Raw genomic sequence first — 19,619 nt, forward strand, 5'->3', positions numbered from 1 at the left:
CAAATGTATAATCACTGTATTTAAAGAAAATATAGCAATGTAAAAGGCTTTGGTCCAGACAAACTGATGCAGGAGCCAACTAATTAGACACAATATACCAATATAATAAATATACCAATATAAAATGAAGTTACTCATTTACAGGTAGGAGAATTACACATTTGTCATCAGTAAGAGATACTTTAACATAAGAATGTTTCTTTTTAAACTTGGGTTTTAAATTTAAACACTGTGGAAAGCAAAAGTGAAAAAAACTCTCACAACTATAAATATACAGTACAAAATGACTGTAATGACAGCACATTAATTCCACCTGGCCTTTGATAATCTGCCTATACATATACACTCTTGTCAAGAGCTCCATACAGCGTATGCTTCGTGCAGTGTGTGTGTTTGAATGTGTATGTGTGTTAGTCTGTTAGAGATAAGCGCTCACACACACACACACACACACACACACAAACACAGAGCCAGCGAGAGAGCCATAATTCAACTTTCTCATATTCTTGTACACAGAGGGAGGTAGATTGATTCCCTGCCCTGGTGGGTAGCTGATGACTAACAAAACGGCTCTTTTTTCTCTCCTGGCATCCGACAAAACCGGGGTGGCTGCGGGCTCTAAAAGCACCGATACACTCTGTGGTTTATTTTTGAACTGTCCAAGGTCATTGTTCACTTTGACAGAACATAAAAGCATGGGGGATCAGATCCTCAGACCCTTATTCAACGCTAGTGCGAACCGTGCGGGGTTATAGCTGGCACACATTCTGTACAGGTGTGTGTGTGTGTGTGTGTGTGTGTGTGTGTGTGTGTGTGTGTGGTCTCACTGTACTATGCTCAAGCTGAAGGGTGGTGGGGCTTAAGGATGACAAAGTGCAGGCCCTCTTTGATCCACAGCCCACATTCTACGCAGAAGTGCTTTATAAGGGAGAGGGATAGTCTTTGATGTCCACCGGAGGACCTTCACGCGCCTCAATGGTTCCACATCCACAGACCTGAAAGACCTCACACTCACTTTCATAGAAGCGTTGTGATATTTTTGTTGTTAGTTATCCTTGTATGTTTTCATGCTGCTAGTATTTATAGAGCGCAGGGATTTTAGACCTGCAATTGCTGCAGCAAATTAAAGGGGAAGTCCACCATGAAATGAATTCCACATCGTGTTTAATTATTTTTTGAAGTTCACGAGGAACACTAATCAAATTCCATTTTTTTCCCCACACGTGGTTTTGCGGACAAATGTATGAAGAAATATGTTTTCCTCATCAAAACTGCACAGCTATTGATATCATGTGTTAGTATAATATATTAATAATCTTTTTTATTAGTGTGATACAGTGCTAAACAATTTATGCAATAGACTTAACAGAGAAGACAAGTGAGCAACAAGAAAACATCAGGATGCATTCAATGTCCACGCAAGTTTGCAACAACACGTTTTGGAGACAAAACAAAAGAACAGAAAAACACAAAATTTACCGGGAGAAAGACTAGCCGTTCTGTCTTCTATTGAGTGTGTATGTAGGGTAAAGAAGGGAGAGAAAACTGGGCACCAGGATAACTATGTTGGTGGAGCGGGTACCCATATGTGGAGGTATGCTCCTCGATGCAGCGGGCCCGGGTTCGATTTCGACCTGCGGCCCTTTGCTGCATGTAATAAGGGACCGAATGGCTTCGCTCGCATCTTTCTCCGCCGCAACTCTAGCGTACGACCTCAACGTCATCGTTCTCAGCCACTCCCTCCGTTCGCTGATTGGACCGCCAAATATTTGGCTGGAGAAAAACCAAGAATATACCACAAACCCAGACGGAGTACTGAAGGAAAATGAAAATTGAGCGGAAGTACGTAGGAGGGCGGAGCCAGGCTAATTCGAATCCCCAATAGAAAAATGATGTAAGCCAAACGGAAGTCCTAATCTTCTTAAAACTTCTGTAAATGTGTTAACTGGCACGCAACATGTAACAATCTAACGTCTAATGTATCAACAATCCACGCAACTAACTTTATGCACTCATAGCCAGTTTTGTATAAAGTACTTGAAAGCAATACTTGAGTAAAAGTACAAGTATCTTACCAGAAAATGACTTTGGTCGAAGTTAAAGTCTCCTTTAAGAATATTACTTGAGTAAAAGTCTTAGCATAATAGTCGTAGTGTCTGATATTTACGGTTCTTACGTATCAAAAGTAATTATCTGATATTAAATGTACTTAAGTATTAAAAGTAAAAAACAAACTTCATGGCCAAAGGTGTGTAACGTTATCTTCATCAGCCGGTGCCTGAACCAAAATACAATGGTAGCTGCAGTCAGACTGTTAACGTCCCGGTGCTGGAATCCTCTACAGGGAAATACAGTCACACTTTACACTGTTGAACGTAAGCTCTCAGCATTTTAACCATTGTGTTTAATCCAGCTACTAGCTAACGGTAATGTAGCGTCCCGTGTAGCGATGCTTCTGAAAAAAAAAAGGTCATGCACCGAAATTTTAATTCTTACTCGTTCTCATTACTACAGTTTACATCAGTGTTTCAGTACCCAACCCTAATCACCACTGTCATCGGGGGTTGTCATCGTCTGTTACCATGGCGGCAGGGCCTGCGCCAGGTGCTTCCATGACACTATCAGTCATTATGCTTCCTCCTCTTCTTCTCTAGTTTTGGACTGTGGTCTGTTTTTTGCCACTTGACAAATGTTAGGTCACCAACTGGAATGATGCAATGATTCGCCAAACCTGCTTTCTTCTGGTGTAACAAATTTCCGATTTTATTTTGTAGTAACTAAGATGCTTAGGGGAAATGTAGTGGAGTAAAACTAAAAGTTTCCGGAAATATAAATAACAAAGTAAAGTACACATACGTGAAAATTCTACTTAAGTACAGTAGCGAAGTATTTGTGCGTGCGTGCGTTTGGACTGAAAAAGGTGGTACCTGATCTTGGTAAGTAATTTGACAACATCATAGCAAATATTTTCGGTGCATCGTGCTCGTTAAGATACCAGCAGACAAGCTGATCCTGCACAAATTAGTGCATAAAATGAAACCAAAATGAAGTATTTAAACCCCATAATTAAATACAAAATGAAGGGAAAAACTGCAAAAAGGTCCAGTTTTTTATCTTCCCACTAGGCTGGCTACGGGCCTGAATACATTAAGTAGTAAAAACAACTACACCTTTATTTGAGGCTGAGGGTGGGGTGGATTGCAAGCCAAGCCGGTCTGAGTCTATAAAAAAAAACATTGGCATGAATAATCTGACAAGGAACGGTGTCACATAAATTGTACGTCACGTAACTTTCTCTCAGAATGTTCTCTAAAGCCTCAGCTAATTGCAAATAAACTTGCCGTGCAATTGCCTTTAATCACCAGAAGAAGAAAAAAAGGATGACAATGTGGCTCATCTTTATCGAGGGTGCCACTTACTCTGGAGAGAATTGCTGTGGTTCTGAGTTTCCTTGAAGTTCCTCAAACATCAGCTGCAGAAACATCAGCTGGAGAGTCCTGCTTCGTCACTGTTTAGTCATTTCGGAGCCAGATGAGCCAGCGTGGTCAGAGACTCGACTCTTTGAAAATGTTTGGCCCGCAGACTGCTGACGGATCTAGCAAATCTTTTAACCGACTGAATGTGTTTTTTTCTTTATGAGTCTGTCTGACCACAGTCATTGTGAGATCAAGAGCTGACTCATCACAGAACCGTTAATACAAAACAGTACACTAAAGCGAGTAAGCAAAAGACTTGTAATATACAAGTAAGGTATTTTATTGTGTAACCTCTCAGTTGAAGCTTAAGAGGAAGTTACAGTAAACGCAGAGCTTTTATTTTGACGGGAAAAAACGGAGGTGGAAAAAGCGTTGTATTTCCTGAAGGTAGACAGTTTTGGCGTTAAATAAAGTGAGACGTGCAGTTCCGGCATTGGTGTCTTTATTTTAGATTCAAACCTGAGTCTAGAAAATATAACAAACGCTCAGTTGCACTAATTAGGGATCCTTGGACATGGTAAATGGTTGTGATGCACTTCGGTGTGTCTTTCTTTTATTTCTTTAGGTTCTTTTTATTGGTATTTTTAACAGACGTTACATAACAAAAACAGATCCCCACCCAACCCACAACCAACATCCTCTTGTGGTTACAAAAAAGGAAAAAAAAAATCAATTAAACAAATAGACAAACATTACACAGTACACATTATCCAAAAAAGAAGAGGAAAAAAATAAATAATAAAAAGGAGCTACACCTAAAGCCATCATCCTGTCACAGATAGAGAAGACCATACTAAACCAGAGGTGTAACCTAGTTTCTAAGATTGGTCATCCCAGTCTTTAATATCCTTCAAGTTATCAAAATAACACAACAAAGGACCCCCATACATCATAATACTTGGACTTTCTTCCCTGCAGTGTATTTTATTTTGACCAATTTTAAGTCTTAATCTCTCAGCCATCTAGCGTGACAAGGAGGTCTAGACCCCTTCCAGTTTTTCGGTGTGTCTTTTAAAGATGCAAAACAAGCTTTTAGTTTTGTTTTTTTTTAGGGGAAGATTTCAAGGCATTTCTTTGCCTTCTTGCATGTTACACACACTCGTTGGTACAGGGTGTTTGCCTTAGGGAATTTCCATAATGCATCCTCCCAGTATCCCACACAAGTGCTGGTTTTGCCTTATCTTTCATTTTAATTCCTAACCTCTCATTAACGTACAGTAGCTCCCTGAACTAGAGAAGAAAAGAAAAAAATGATTGTCCCATCATCATCATGCTAAGTGAGATGAATGCTTAAATGAAGAGTGTGTTCTTTATGTGATTATACAGTATGTGTGCAGTGGGTTACCTCTGCCCCTCTGGTCTCCTTACAGGCCGAGCTGCTGACTGGTTCCTCAGTGACTGGTGTGGAGGAAGCACATGGGGCCGGTCAGGAACTGCTGAAGAGAGGCTGTGGGGCGGTCATCATCACTCTGGGACCCCAAGGGTGTGTGGTTCTCAAGGCACAGGAGCCCGCATCAAATAAACATGTTCAAACTGCTGCAGTCACTACAGTGGACACTACGGTAAGCATGATGCATATACAGTATATAATATAAAAAAAATATATATATATATATATATATATATATATATATATATACACATATATATATATAGGATTCTCTTTCCACTTTTTTTCTTTTTTTTCACAATCTTTTGGCATTTTTTGGGCTAAAATTATAAAAAGAATTACCAGAATGAATATATAAATATATATATAGAAAAATCTCACACAAGATATTCAATTTATAGTGAAATTATGGATATAAAAAAGTGAAAAAAATCTCATACAACATATTCATTACAGTGAAAATATCAAATCACATTTCAGAGAAGCTTGAACCACAGAACGCTACGCTAGCAGCATGGCTCTAGAGAGGCAACATCACGCTTTTTTTTGTAGGCCTGATAATGTTAATCAGCAAATCAGCATGCTAGCATTGGGAGCATGTTAGCATGCTGACGTTAGCATTTAGCTCCAATCACCATGGTACAGCCTCACAGAGCTCTGGCTGTGACTCTTAAGTCTTGTATATATATTAAGTCTTCTATATATATAGCCATTTAACATATATATATATATATATTATATTATATATAATTTTTAAATAGATAATTATTAATGTTAATTACTAAATTATTTCCTTCAAGTGATAATCATTTTAAAGAATAAGTTTTACTATTTAAACATTGTCCACATGTATTTATCATTTCCAGAGTAGGTTATGACTGAGGAAAAGGTGATAACAACCATGATGAAAAAAATGTTTTTAATGGAAAATTATGTAAACCAGCCCACTCCTCACTGGAAGGAATATCTTTTAAAATTGGTCTTTTCAGCAATAACAGAGGAACATGTTATTGTTCACAGAAAATCGGCAGATTCCCCATTACCTCCATAACAAGCAGAATGTTCATCATAGTCAAATGAGCTCCTTGTACTCTGAGATCTGTGTGTTGCTCAAGTGGAACGGTGACCACTGGCAGTTTCCCCTCCTTAAAGGACAATTCTAGTCTTTTCAAAGAGGCCAGCGTAGCGTGACTCATTTCACACCGGCCTCTGTGGCTTGTTTTCGTCACAGAAGCCTCTGCAACATGTTTGCGTTTCCTGTCTCTGAGGTTTTCTGTGGGGCCTGTGCTCTACCAACCAAATACGTCATCGCACCGAGGTGTTAATCACCTCTTTGTGCTTACCGGGTTTGGTTAAAGCCTTTTAATTGTTTGTGTAATGGATTCTTTTACTGAACAGTTCCTCTAGGGACTTTTATATTGCTATAATTTCCAAATGCTGTTGTTCATGAATCATTGTGAAAAAAACAATAACAATTACAAAGCATGCGATTTTACATGAAACCCACATCACATAGTAAAAGTCAGAAAAAAAGCAAAGGAGTGTGTGTGCGTGTGTGTGGAGCTGAATAATCAAATAATGGATTAGTTGTCAACTTTAAAATTAATTGCCAACTATTTTGATAATGGATTAATCGGTCAGAGTTATTTGTAAAAAATTCTCTTATTCCAGCTTCCTAAATGTGAATATTTGCTGCTTTCTTTGCTCCCCATCTCTGAGTTGTGTACAAAACAAGACGTTTGAGGATGTCATCATGGGCTTTAGGACACACTGATCCACATTGTTCACCATTTTCTGACATTTTATAGACCGAACAACTAATCGATTAATCGAGAGAATAATCGACAGATTCATTGATGATGAAAAGAACCGTTAGTTGCAGCCCTAATGCGAAAGGAACTGCAGCTGAGCTAAACAGCCGCATCTCCTTTTTTTATTTTTTATTTTTTTTAAATCCCAGGTCACTTTGGCATTTGAAGAATAACCCTCCTGTTGTCCTCGGGTCAAATTTGACCCATTTTCAAAACGTTTCTATATCACAAATTTGGGTTTCTTTCAACCAAAATAGTAAAAAAACAACGTGGATGGTTCCATACAACTAGTAAAGTAAATTATCAGTTCACTACTTTAATTGAATGTGGGTGTTGTATTCAATTTTATGGCATTTAAAAAAAATGCTAAAAGAACATTGGAAAAAATCGTCAAAAACATCGGAAAAAAGTGCCCAAAAAAGTTGGATAAAGGTGGAAAAAAAAGACAAAAGTGTCGAAAAAGATGACCGAAACATTGACCAAAAAGTTTTACATTTTAAACATTGACCCAGAAAAACCAAAAAGTTGCTTGTTGGTCGACGGGAAGACAACACGAGGAATAAAGGGCTTGACCTCCTCCGTGCCCCCACATTTCAAAGCAGACACCCATTAACTACCCTTATTCACCATCTTCAATCTTCCCACTTCCCAGTAGCCCCCAGGAGGAACTTACCCACCACCCCTATCCTCCCCCCTTCCTCTCCCATGACTCACCTCTTGGGCTTGCATCAGTCAGCAGAAAGCTGCGGTCGGGCCTGCTGCATGTCCCCCCCGTGCGCGCACACACACTCTCTCACCCCACCTCTTCTGTTCTTTGATGGGCCCATAAATTCTGTGGTGTTTAACTCTTTTGGACATTATAATCCCTCTTCCAGTAAAGCCCTTTCTTTTTTTTTTTTTTTTTTTTTTTACTGGAGAGAAAAAAACAGAGAAAAAAAAAAACAGGTTATTATCAAGATCATTATTCACTTCTTTGAGCTTGTTCTGGTAACACAGGCCTCTTCAGTTATGATTACTGCTCCTGTTATTGCTGCTTTGATTGTGTTTTCTCAAGCAGTGGTGACAGCAGTGTTTTTGAAAGATTGGCTCCAGACTTGTCATCACTGGGCATTTTTTTTTGTTTTGTTTTTCTTGCTCTCCAGTTTGACTAGTATCGGACTGTGAACTGCGGCCGCATTCTAGGCTGCGATTTTTCTATATCAACACAGTGAGTCACTCGCGGTTTCTCACTATTTTAGCTAGGCTACTGTTCAGCTGGGTGCCACGGGTGGCGTGACCCCGCTGATCGGAAAACAAACGCGAATCCAGCTTTCTGCCATCTACCGTTCTTGTTTGGATGCATTTCGGCCCTTTGTTTCCCAGATGGGAAAATATGTCTTTGACTGATCTAGCTTGGTTAATGATGTGCCAGTATGGCTGCTAAATCATTAACCACTGTAACTATTTCATCATCCGCTCCTCCCACAGCTGTCTGAATAACACATTTTTACATGGCACGAGCAATTATGGGCAGAGTCAGGGTCATTAGTCAAGATGAATAACAAAGTAAATCCACTCATCTGCTGTGGGTCTCCCCCCATCCCTCCCCCTTTATCCATTTGTCTCCCTTTTGTCTTAAATTGAGTACAGGCTTCCCTCGCTGAGTTCAGAGCTTTGGTTTTTTTTTGTGGACAGTTAGATGAGGCTATAGCGCACACACACACACACACACACACACACACAAACAAACAACACACACAGCTAGCGCATTTTAGCCCAAGCAGGACTTGGGTGGCCTTGGTTTCCACCGCTCCGGGAGGTCCACTGTGTAGGGCGAAAGGTAGACAGTGCTGTCTAAACCAGACATTACAGCTGTACGGTGGGTCTGGACTGTCAAATTGTTCCCAGTCGTCTCATATGACTGGAGACATGTAAGGACCATTTGCATGATTCCTTCCTGGAAGCCAAAGGTAAGGGAAGACCTCCTGAGCATTGCATTCCTCGACCCGAGGTCAGCATGACGCAATGAAAAAAACCTGCCACATCACCATGTTTTAATGGGCCGCATGTGCTACGGCAGCTGCTGTTGGGCCCAGTCCTCTGCCAGTGCAGTCATGTCGATCAGTGTTATACACAAAAGAGGACTTGGACAGAGCACTGCGGATGGATCGAAGATGCAAGAGCCCTAATTGGTCTAATTAAATGTGTTTTTGATCTCTGAACCTTCTCCCCTCTGTACTTCAGACGAGTCGTCTGTTCGCAAGTCTTACTGGAAGCTTCCATAGGTGGAAGCCGCTGTGAGTCATCGCTGCCCCTTAGTTGGTCTTTTGCTCTCCCCTGGGTGCCTTTCATTGACAAAGGTTGTAGGCTTCAGGAGTTAATGGCACATGGGAGTCAAGATCGCAGGAGGCCTCTGGGTGAGAAATACAGTTCACAGGTTCTGGAGGCTGGAAAGGTTCAGCGGGCGCAGCAGACTCATAAAATGAAAGATATGCCTCGCAGAGCCCATTCTGAGATCGGCATTTTTCGATGGGTTCTGCCTTTTGTTTTGTTTTTGTCTGTCTTTGGTGCTTAGCGCTCATTGCTGTGGTGTTTCTGCACTGCACTTTACAAAGATCACTTGTCAATCAAAGCGTGTGGGCGATACTGTTGCCTTTGTCCCTGAAATGTTCTGTTGACGGACTTCTGAGTTTCTACATGCGCTCTTTTGTTTGTCTGTACAGCCATGGAGGTTAATGCTGCTTGTGTTAGCTATTCACTTCTTCTTCTATTTATTCAAAGCCCACACCACTAAAGCTGCTGTCAGAAGCATAACAAGAAGGTCACTTCCCCTGTTTATTTTTTTTTAGTGAAAGCCTACCAGATAACAGAGATGTTCACAAGTCATTTCACACAAGTTCAAGTCAAGTCTCAAGTCTTTGAGGGGCAAGTCCAAATCAAGTCTCAAGTCTTTGAGGGGCAAGTCCAAGTCCAAGTCAAGTCTGAAGTCTTTGAGGGGCAAGTCCAAGTCCAAGTCAAGTCTCAAGTCTTTTGCCACGAGTCCAAGTCAAGTCTCTAGTCTCTGGCCATCTGATCTATCCCTAAATCTGTATTGTTAAATCTTATGAATTCAAAGCATGTCCTGTAGCTACCATCCATACAGTACAGTATCAAAATCAGTTGTAGGATAACTTCATGGGGTCTACTGCAATACAATCTGAAGAAACACAAATGAAGAACTCCGTTTCAATTTCATAACTGTATTTTTTCAACATTTTGGTATCTGCACCAAAGAATACATGTTTGTCTGTTTTACTAACTGGCTATAAAGCCCAACCTCATCATGCATTACATTTTTCAGTGTTCGAAGTGTGAGGGAAACATCTGTATTGAAAGTTAATACACCAACCATGGTGCAAACATGTGAGAACTGATATTTCCGTATTGCTATTTAACAACAACCTGGTGAAATATTAACCTAAGTCTGTCACATCATATGGATACAACTAAGATACAATTTGCCTGTTCCCAGCATTAGCACAACGATTTGCGATGGTTAGCTTGTTACCTGTGACGATATATGCTAAATTTAACGTTAATGAGGCTTACTGCCACTATTTACAAAGTTATTGAAAGCCAAACTAATGACAAAAGGCACAAATCCGGGAGGACTTGGTGTTGCCATCGTCTATGCATTTATGTGATTGCGCGCACATAAGGCATAGCGCATGCGTTAAGATGCACGTTATGGCAAAGGGCAAAGGACATGCAGCTTGTCATACGTTTCCCCAACGTATATGCGCCAATAAGAGAAAATAGAAATACATGAATAAATTTAGATTTAAAAAGCAATAATTGCATGAAAACAGGTTGTTGACAAGTCTTGAAGCTCGAGTCCGAGTCAAGTCTGAAGTCTTTTGGGTCGAGTCGCAAGTCAAGTCTAAAGTCAGCTGTTTGTGCAACAGTCCCCATCTCTGCCAGCAAATAGAAAGCTTTCAGTGGCTATAATTTTGTCACTAGCTCATGCTAACCAAGCGCCAACCTCTGGTGCTTAAAAAATGAAGCTAATGCAGAAGAGCCAAACAACTGCAGTTATTCGAATGGCCATTTCAGGCTGGCTCCAAAAGTGAGTCAATCCCCATTAGTCTATATCCACGAAGGTTCCACTTCCGGGATTGCTCCAGTGCCACCGGAAATTCCACCAGATGTCCTACTTTTTGGCCCGATGTCCCTTAACTTCTGCTTTCTTTGTGTTGGAATTCTAAACTCCGGTGGATTTCTGAGGACTATGGTTAACTGCTCCTCAGATAAATTCAGACAGCTAGCTAGACTATCTGTCCAATCTGAGTTTTCTGTTGCATGACTTAAACAACTTTTAATTTACACATGAACGAACAAGTTCCTTCATGAGGTTATTTTGCAGTGGCACCGGGGCTCCGTCCGGCGCTTATGGCCGCCCATGACAATTGTGATTGGTTTAAAGAAACAAAATTAACAAAATTCTGTTTAAATCTGTCCTAAATGAGAAAAAATATGCTTTCGATCGATTGAATTAAACTGAACCAAAACTATAAAAGTTCCAGAGACGTTTTCTGAAGTAGTCAAATTCACACAAAGCAACAAAGTTCACTGTCTCTGTTGATGGCATGATTTTATTGCAGTGACACACAAAGACATCGAACTGCAGAGAACTTCCAAAAATCATACTTTAATTAGGTGAGCTTCTCGCAGACAGATCTGCCATCCTAATTTCTAACTTCAGTCTGAGTACCAGAGGAGAACAGGCAGAGGAACGGCACAGAGGTCAAGACGCGGCGGTCAGAGTCGACCAGTAAGAGCATCACTGCTCATCCGCGGCGAGTGCTTGTGTCACTTGATTGACAGGCCTCCAGATCTAACCTTCACCAAACTGTGTCGAGGGCAGCGGTGGCGGGGCTGAAGGGGCTAGCACTTGTCAGCCTTGTTGAGCTTCATTCACTAGATCCAGCAGCATCACATGCCAGTCTCAGCGGAGGAGACATTAGTAAGACTGTGAACGGTTGGAGGGTGGCCAGTAACAGTCAAGTGGCCTCAAGTTTAGATTTGGAACAGTGAAGTCTTGTTTCGTAAGTACTTCTTTAGATGTGGATTGGCTCACTTAATGACATAGAAAGTCATATAGAAGTAAAAAAAAAAAAAAAAAATCTGGATGTGTATATAAAAGTAACCGTACTAATTAACAAGTTCACCTCGACGTAGAAGGCGATAATATCAGTAATGCGTTGGCCAGCAAGTAACCAGAATTTGAGGCATTATACACTAAAAGCGTATGCCACTTTTTGGAGTAAGCGTCATACCCAATAATTATTCATTCAATAACATTTTTAATTTGTAATAGGAAAACACTAATTCATGTGCACAAATTACAATTTTCTTTTTTCTGGCTGGGAGGGATTTTGAGGACACTTTTCCAGCACCCTTTCAACTGAACTAGACCACATATTAGACCTCTCAAAGCTACACTTTTTATTGCCTCTTCTAGCAGCTTCTTTGAGCAGGAAATGGACGGAATAATTGCATCATTCATACATGATACATTCATTTGAAAGTGGCGGTACTTTTTTTTTTTTTAACCTTTATTTATTCAGGGAAGGTTCACTGAGAGGCAGCCTCGTTTTTGATCACACTCACGCAGTTACACATTCATATCTGGAAAGCTGCCCAGTACAATCACAGTCTGATCTGCTGGCCACTGAGCAGCTGGAGCGGTTGGGGTTACAGACCTTGCTCAAGGGCACCTCAGTGGTGGTGATGAGGGAGGGACAAGCGCTCTTCTTTTACTTTCCCCTCCCAGATTTGATCCTGTCGGTCTGGCGATTGAACCGACGACCTCCCGGTCACAAGCTCGCTTCTCTAACCTTTAGGCCACCACTGCCCCACTTAGTAATAATAAAAAGTAAAAATATATAATAAATACCTCATTATATAAATTCAGTGAAATATTAAAATATTGTATCTACCTAAATGTTATTTGAGTTCCTCTCTTAAAAAATGTCCAGAAAGTAATTTCACTTTGGACAACTTCAACATCTTACACGTTAGAATTTTTCATATACATTTTGGTACAACTTTCGCCAATCCAATTTAAGCAACTTGATTTTCACTTACATCAGACCAAGTTTTTTTTTTTTTTTATACTGGATGCTCGAATATTCTGAAAAATCTGAGTTTATGAAGAGCTTTGGAAATTTCACAACTTGAAAATACTTCAGGCAACATACATTCAGATAGATGGTTTTCAAAGTAAAATATTTTAATGCTGCAAACATGGTGGCATTTCTATTTCAACATTAGGTATCCAGTATAACTTTACGAACTTATTTTGCCTCCGTAGTACGGGCCCAATTCAGGCACTGATTTTTTTTGGTGATCTCCTCCAAAAGGAATGTCATTTGTATAAAACTCTAATATTGTCTAAATATAAATAATGTCCCACCCTGAAGAGAATACAATTTTGAGGTTAATATTTTATTCTTTTTTTTAAGATGAGATTTGTCAACTGTCAGCAAAACAAATATGGACTATTAGCAAGTTAGCCCTTAATAGTAGTATTAGCTTTCAGAAACCTGTTTCAGCCCCACCCTATTGGAGTGTGACTAGACAAAAGGTGGTTGTTCTGGCAGGGATTTGGTTGTGGATTACTTGAGTGGCAACAGGTGATTCAAAACAGGTGTTTAAAAGAAAAAATCAGAAGAGGCATGAAGGCAAAAATAATGATGTATGGCCATAAATACAAGTCCTGAAATGTTTTATTTTCTATTACGTAATCTATTTGTTAAAAGTGGCCACTTCACTGAAACTGTGCTCCCGTTGGTTATCGGTTCCCAAGCATCAACCCCCACTCAAAAGCGGTATCATCGTTTCAACCGCAGCGTGTGATCTGGGAGCCGGGCCAGAGGCAAACCAGTGGGACTGCTTTACCAAAGCCTTATTTCCAAATGCTGGCCTGTACTGTGGCCCTGCCCAGCTGCCAGACAGGAGACATAAACATACCATGGCTTTAAACATGGAAATCCACCAGGCCTGTGAAATGTTTTAGCTCTGATCTCACTCTTTCCAGCATCTCTCCAGGAGTCACACCAGTGGTGTGCAGTGGGGGGTGGGGTGCGCTAATGGCCTTCAAAATGTCAAATCAGAACACTTTTTTTTCTTCCTACATTGCTTGTATCATATCATCTGGTTTAACAAAGACTGCCTTAAATGAAACCAGTTTAGGTGCTTAAAAAAAAAAAAAAAAAAAAAAAAAAAACAGTTGTCTGGGCCGTGCCCCCCAGCTGCCCTTGCTGCTATGGACCCCGTTTGTTTCCTTGTGCCCTGATCACAGGGCACGGCCCCCCTCTGCCAGGCCGGGGTCAGTGCTAAGGTCTTTGTTTCATGCCACGTCACTGAATCATCCCAGCACAACCGACAACCTTATCCCTGACAAAAGGGTTACTTTGAGGTTGGAGGGTGGGGGGGGGTTACAGAGGTGCCGCAAAGAGAGAGTGCAATGAACTCTTTTGAGAGCTGCAGTGATGAGTAATGGGGCAGGCTTGTGAGAACCGGCGTTGGGGGGGGGGAATTTGCGGTTAAACATGAGCGTGTCGCCACATTCCGCTGGGCCTTTTCCCATCAGCGAGCCCCCTCCAGGGCGTGGACGGCACATTCCATCTCTATCAATAGATGAGGGAAAATAGATGGTTTATGTGTTAAAACAGATAGCCAAAACCAGAGCTGTTGGCAGTTATGGTGAAGTCACTGACACGTGATTAAAGCAGCCTTGTGCAATTCAGCAGAATTTTGAAAAGCAACCAGTAAACCCATTGGGGATTGTGTTGGTTTGTTTCAGTTTATAAATATAGTATAAGATTAAAAGATTATGAAGTTGTTTCAGAATAAAATAAAATGCAATGGTTAATTGGCTTGTTAGCAATTTGGGGAATTATACAGTATTTCATAGGTACCTTTTATCATAAATCCAACTGTTAAAAATGCACTTAACATTTGTTCTTTCCTTGTACTTTGGTGAAAAATATGGTGTGCTTTTCTAAATATTTAAGGATGCCTTGCAACAATCATGCATTTAAGATTCGTCATTACATTATTTATACATAATTTATCAGTCTGCTGGCATTACAAGGTATATGAGTATATGATATGACTAATGCCTGTAATACAGAGGTTTCTCTGAAAGTGCTACTGAGACACTTTTACTCAAGGTAACAATTCAGTAACTCATTTAAAAGTAGTGGAAACTTAAGGCAGCAACACAAGACTTGGAAAAAAAACAGCTAACAAATGCCATAGCACCCCCTACTGTTGACTGTTTTATGAATTGAAAAATATACCTTCCCATCTTTTTATATTTACCTAGTGTTTCTATACTCTTCGCAATACAGTATGGGACATTTTAAAACGGTAAAGCTTCATATTTTTAAATGGATTCACTGTTTGTCATATTGCTCATCACATTGCAGCCTACTCAAGATTGGATGATTCTGCTGAGCAGAGCACAGCTGTAGAATTACACCGTGGAACAGTTTGAGCCACAGGTGGAATTTAATAAAGCATTCTTGTAATATTGTTTCTTCCCAGGGTGCTGGAGACAGCTTTATTGGAGCACTGGCATTTTACATGGCTCATTATCCCACAATGCCTCTGGAGGAGATGGCCCGCAGAGCCAATCAGGTAGCAGGAGTGAGTGTGCAGGCTGTTGGCACGCAGACGTCTTACCCCTTCAAAAAGGACCTGCCAGCTGAATTGTTCTGAGAGCAGCAAATCGACAAGTAGACGCCAGTATTAATGGACCGAGGCTGGAATAGTCTTATTGACCTGTGGACGCAGCTGTCACATGAAATGAAATGAGCAGCTTTTGAGAAATCCGAGAATGAACAATGTTATGAAACTACTGATAACAATTTAACCAATGTTCTTTTAATATAAAGCTGTTCATGATTTCAATTTGACCGTCAATTTAACATTTATTTGAACAGTGCCTATGTGATGACAGATCTACTTGCAGACAATATCAATCATTTGAACCAGTTTAATAATAATTGACAAACATCTTAACACTTAGCTTGTACTGCACATAATTGACTTCAATTTAATTAGCCCAAATAAATAATTTTTCACAAATGGTTTCATTACATGTACCAGGTTTATTTGTAAAGTTGCAAAACACTTGACTGACTCCAAATCAAAGACACTGTACAGCCCAATGAATAACATCTATTTTAGTGTTGTAGTGTCTTGTTTAAAATGTTGGTAGCATACACAACTTTGTTGATGCTCAGCCGTGGGTTTGCATCCTGCTGAACTGGTGCAGTGGAGAGAGTAGAGGCATTTTGACAGATCCCAGAAGAAATGCTCGGACAACATGTCAGCCAGCCAAACGGAAATGTTGACTGACGAAAACAACCTTGTATAATCCATGACAATAAAAAAAAAAAAAATAGTCTGTTTAAACCGAGCAGGTTTAATGTTGTCCATATATTTGTGCGGTGCTGTATTGTTAAATTGATTTGATCTTCCTCTTCTCAAAGAATAGGACATGCTTGTTCACTGTAAAGACAGAAAGCAGATTTTGAATAAAAGTGACAGTGTCTGGACGACATAAAAACAATGCAAAGACTACGTATTATTATGGAGAATGGGTAGCCATTGGGGCTGCACGAAAGGAGGAAAATATATCACTGTGATTATTTTTGACTGATACTGATCATTTTTGTATCATTATTCTCATTTTCATTGAAAAATAATGAAATTAAATTGATTATAGTGTGATTTTTGTGAGGATCTGTACCAAAAGAAATATATATTCTTTTGTCTGTATGACACAGTTGGTAGACTGGGATGTCTCTGCAGCACCACAATACTTCATGCAGAATGGTTGGACACATATTTTGCCTTCAACAAATACTGTATTGCGGCCCCTCCCCCCTTACGATTTGTATATTGCACTAGTCCGTATTGCTATTTCAATAAAATATGATTAATGTGCAGCCTCAGTTTGTTCCTTTATTTTTCCAGCATGGGCTAATGCTTAATAAAGGGTTGCAGTGTGTATGTTACACATGCAGTGCATAAACAACAGGTTATGCATATCTTACCAAATGGATCATGTTTGCGCAGCACCAGTTTGTCTCGGAGACGGTTCCTCTTCGTGTTGAAGAAGTAGCCCGTCCCTGCAGCGCTCATCATCTGCACCAAGATGGTCCTGATAGAAAAACAACTTTAGCGAAGTACACAGTGACTGCATTTCTGCAAGTACAGGGCATTTTGGTATTTTCTTGCTTCTATCCTGGGACCAATGATACAGCTAAACCTTAATTCTTCTCACACTTACTTTGATTTTGCCTTGGCCACTGAGAGAGAGAAAAAAAAGCACAGGGTGTATTAGAAATCAGGCTGATTTTTTTTCAATTACTTTATTGAGAGCATTTGCAGTTACAAACAACCCATACAAACACACATACAGCTAGACAAATATGTATGAATGCATTCACGTAACGTTAGGTGAAAGGGTAACTTGGCTAGCCACTAAATCAAGTTAACCGTTAATATATAACGTTAGCTATATAGCTACAATCACAGATACTTGCATGGGGATACTGTTGATGTGTAACTTGCTGCTTCCTGTAGCTCTGCATGGCTTATTGAGAACGCTTATTTGTTGCTCTAGCTAGCTGTCTGTATGGTGTCTTGTTGACTTCGGTCTGTATAGTTTAACCTGTACTAATGTCTTGCGGTTTCCTGTTTCATCGTCTGCATTCAACAACACTGAAGCTATATGTTGCTCTGGTCTAAAATAATCTGGCCAAAGGACTACAGCTGAAAATTAGCCGGCTGGCTAACACTGGCACATTTACAGAAATGTTGATTAATGTGTGTTGTTGTCCTTTATAAAAGAATAAGAATAAAAGCTGAGAGTGACAATATTTAAAACTCACAACACTTCACGTTGACAGCGCCACACAAAACAGTTAAACACAAGCAAGTAGAGGCAAAGTTATAGACAATTAATGTCACGTTAGATAGCTAATGTTGACAACAACACGGAGAGCTAACAGCTAGCTAACGTTAGCCAACTGACTGGTTACTTTAGCTAGCTACGTTTGAGACAGCCCGGCATATATATGCACGCGACTCTATAACAATACATACATGTGTAAAAATACTCACAATTTGCGGTGGTAAGAAACATTTTGTATACTTTAAACCTCTAAGAAGACAGAATTACAACATAAGTAGCTATTTGCAAAGGTAAGTCACATTGGGAAGTCTGTACGTCCGGTTTAACAAGCACTTCCGGGTCCCCTTAAAGGAGTAACGCAGAGCCATAGAGATACAACCAAAGCCGGTCTAGGGATTATTATTATTATTTATTTAATTATTAGTAATAATTTCTTATTACTTATTAGAAATTGTTTGATACAACGTACAGTAAATGCGTTCAGCTGGCTGGGCAGCATTATGTGCGCTGCAATCACAAACAATGCATCCATGGTCACGATACCAGTCTAGGCACAAACCCTACTATATCAATTCATAACCTTTTCAGCTATATGGGCTTGTTTTTACTGCCTGCTGCACCAAAACAAGCCCTTTTCCTTATGTACAGTAAATTCAGCTATCCTCACGTGTTACTGAAACGTTGGTTGTAAAAGTAGGTACACTTCAGCTATCTGCACAAAATCACTTTTGTCATTAGAGATTTGAAACTGTCAGATCTAAAGTACAAGTAAGGGTCTCAGTGGAATGCACTGTGAACTTGAAATTGAGGTGAAGAATCATGAAACCTTGGAAATGGAGTTGTGTCTTTTCCCTTTAGCGCCAAGACATCATCAGTCAGAATCAGAATCAAACCAGGAATTTGACTCTCAACAACACTCACTTAACATATAAAGAATAAAAACAGAATGACAGTAAGAAATATAAAAAATACTGTTAAGTGTATAGTATAACACTACACTAGAATTTAGAAAAACTATAGCCTACAATAACAAATTGAAAAGAGGGAAGGGATAGTGCAATATCATTCTGAGATTTAAGATTGTCCAAGTCCATGAAATAGGTCTTCCACGTCACAATATTATGTGTTAAACTGTAGCCAAACAGGCAACGTTGTGTATTGTCTGCCTTTCTAATAGAGTTTCACACTCATCTGGGTGTACATTTAACATAGTCACAGTAGATTGAATTGAATATTGTACATTCGTGCATTTAAAGGGGACTGGAACAGGTCAATGCAATCTGATTATCTCAAAAGAATGAGTGCAGCACATATTCAATGTCTGCTTGCTCATTGCTTCTGGTCATTTGCAGGTTGTGTGTGTTTCAACATTAAAGCTACTGCTACTAAAGGTCTGAGCTGAGAGAATAAAAAAAAGACTATTATGATGATTGAGAGTGGAGGAGGATGGGGTTTTTTTTCTGTCTTGTATACAGCCAGTTGGAGTGTCTCCATTTTTATCCTACCAGTGTCTAAACAAACAATCTGTCTCTTTACCCAAAGAAGCACTGAGTTCTTTCAGTACATGTTTCTTGTTCTTTTGCAGTTAGACATTGGCTGTTGCCATGAGAGCAAATGAGTATCTGGTAATGTAGTATGACCAAATACAGTTGTGGTAATTTCCCAGGAATACTGGCGAGAACATGACCTCATTGTCTCCAGTGGTAATGTCATGTTTCAGTCTGTATTCTAGCTCTATTTTAATTTGTTGTTATATTCTTTGGTCAGTATTATCATTGTAAGGCCCAATTTCATACCTGATTTTTACAGAGTCATCGTTATTTTCCACCAGTCTTTTATTAATTCACTTTTAGTGTGTGTCATACAGCCCATCTGTCTGTATGTCATCATCACTCAGGAAGAACAATTCCTGAGACAATCGGAGTAAGAATAATGGCTTATTTTCCTTCACAGCTTCTCTTCAAAAAAAAAAAAAAAAAAAAAGGAGATCC

At 39.8% G+C, this 19,619-nt stretch overlaps 2 protein-coding genes across 4 annotated transcripts in view; one reads left to right on the top strand and one right to left on the bottom strand.

Annotated features, from left to right (window-relative positions):
• The window catches only part of rbks (ribokinase), a 38,984-nt gene extending 22,327 nt beyond the window's left edge, over positions 1-16,657 (top strand). For all 3 annotated transcript variants that reach the window (XM_028565102.1, XM_028565103.1, XM_028565104.1), the window contains 2 exons: positions 4,847-5,038; positions 15,249-16,657. In XM_028565102.1, coding sequence (XP_028420903.1) covers positions 4,847-5,038; positions 15,249-15,422 — 366 coding nt within the window. In that variant the 3' untranslated portion in view covers positions 15,423-16,657. The remainder of the gene's footprint in view (positions 1-4,846; positions 5,039-15,248) is intronic.
• Positions 16,116-17,981, bottom strand: mrpl33 (mitochondrial ribosomal protein L33). The gene is made up of 4 exons (XM_028565105.1): positions 17,838-17,981; positions 17,002-17,020; positions 16,766-16,872; positions 16,116-16,217 (listed from the first exon to the last, which is right to left on the bottom strand). The coding sequence occupies exons 1-4, from the start codon at positions 17,857-17,859 to the stop codon at positions 16,168-16,170; spliced, it is 198 nt and encodes a 65-aa protein (XP_028420906.1). The 5' UTR covers positions 17,860-17,981; the 3' UTR covers positions 16,116-16,167.
• Positions 17,982-19,619: the final 1,638 nt, after the last annotated feature.

Source organism: Perca flavescens, chromosome 20, assembly GCF_004354835.1.
Source record: "Perca flavescens isolate YP-PL-M2 chromosome 20, PFLA_1.0, whole genome shotgun sequence".
NCBI classification, from domain to species: domain Eukaryota; kingdom Metazoa; phylum Chordata; class Actinopteri; order Perciformes; family Percidae; genus Perca; species Perca flavescens.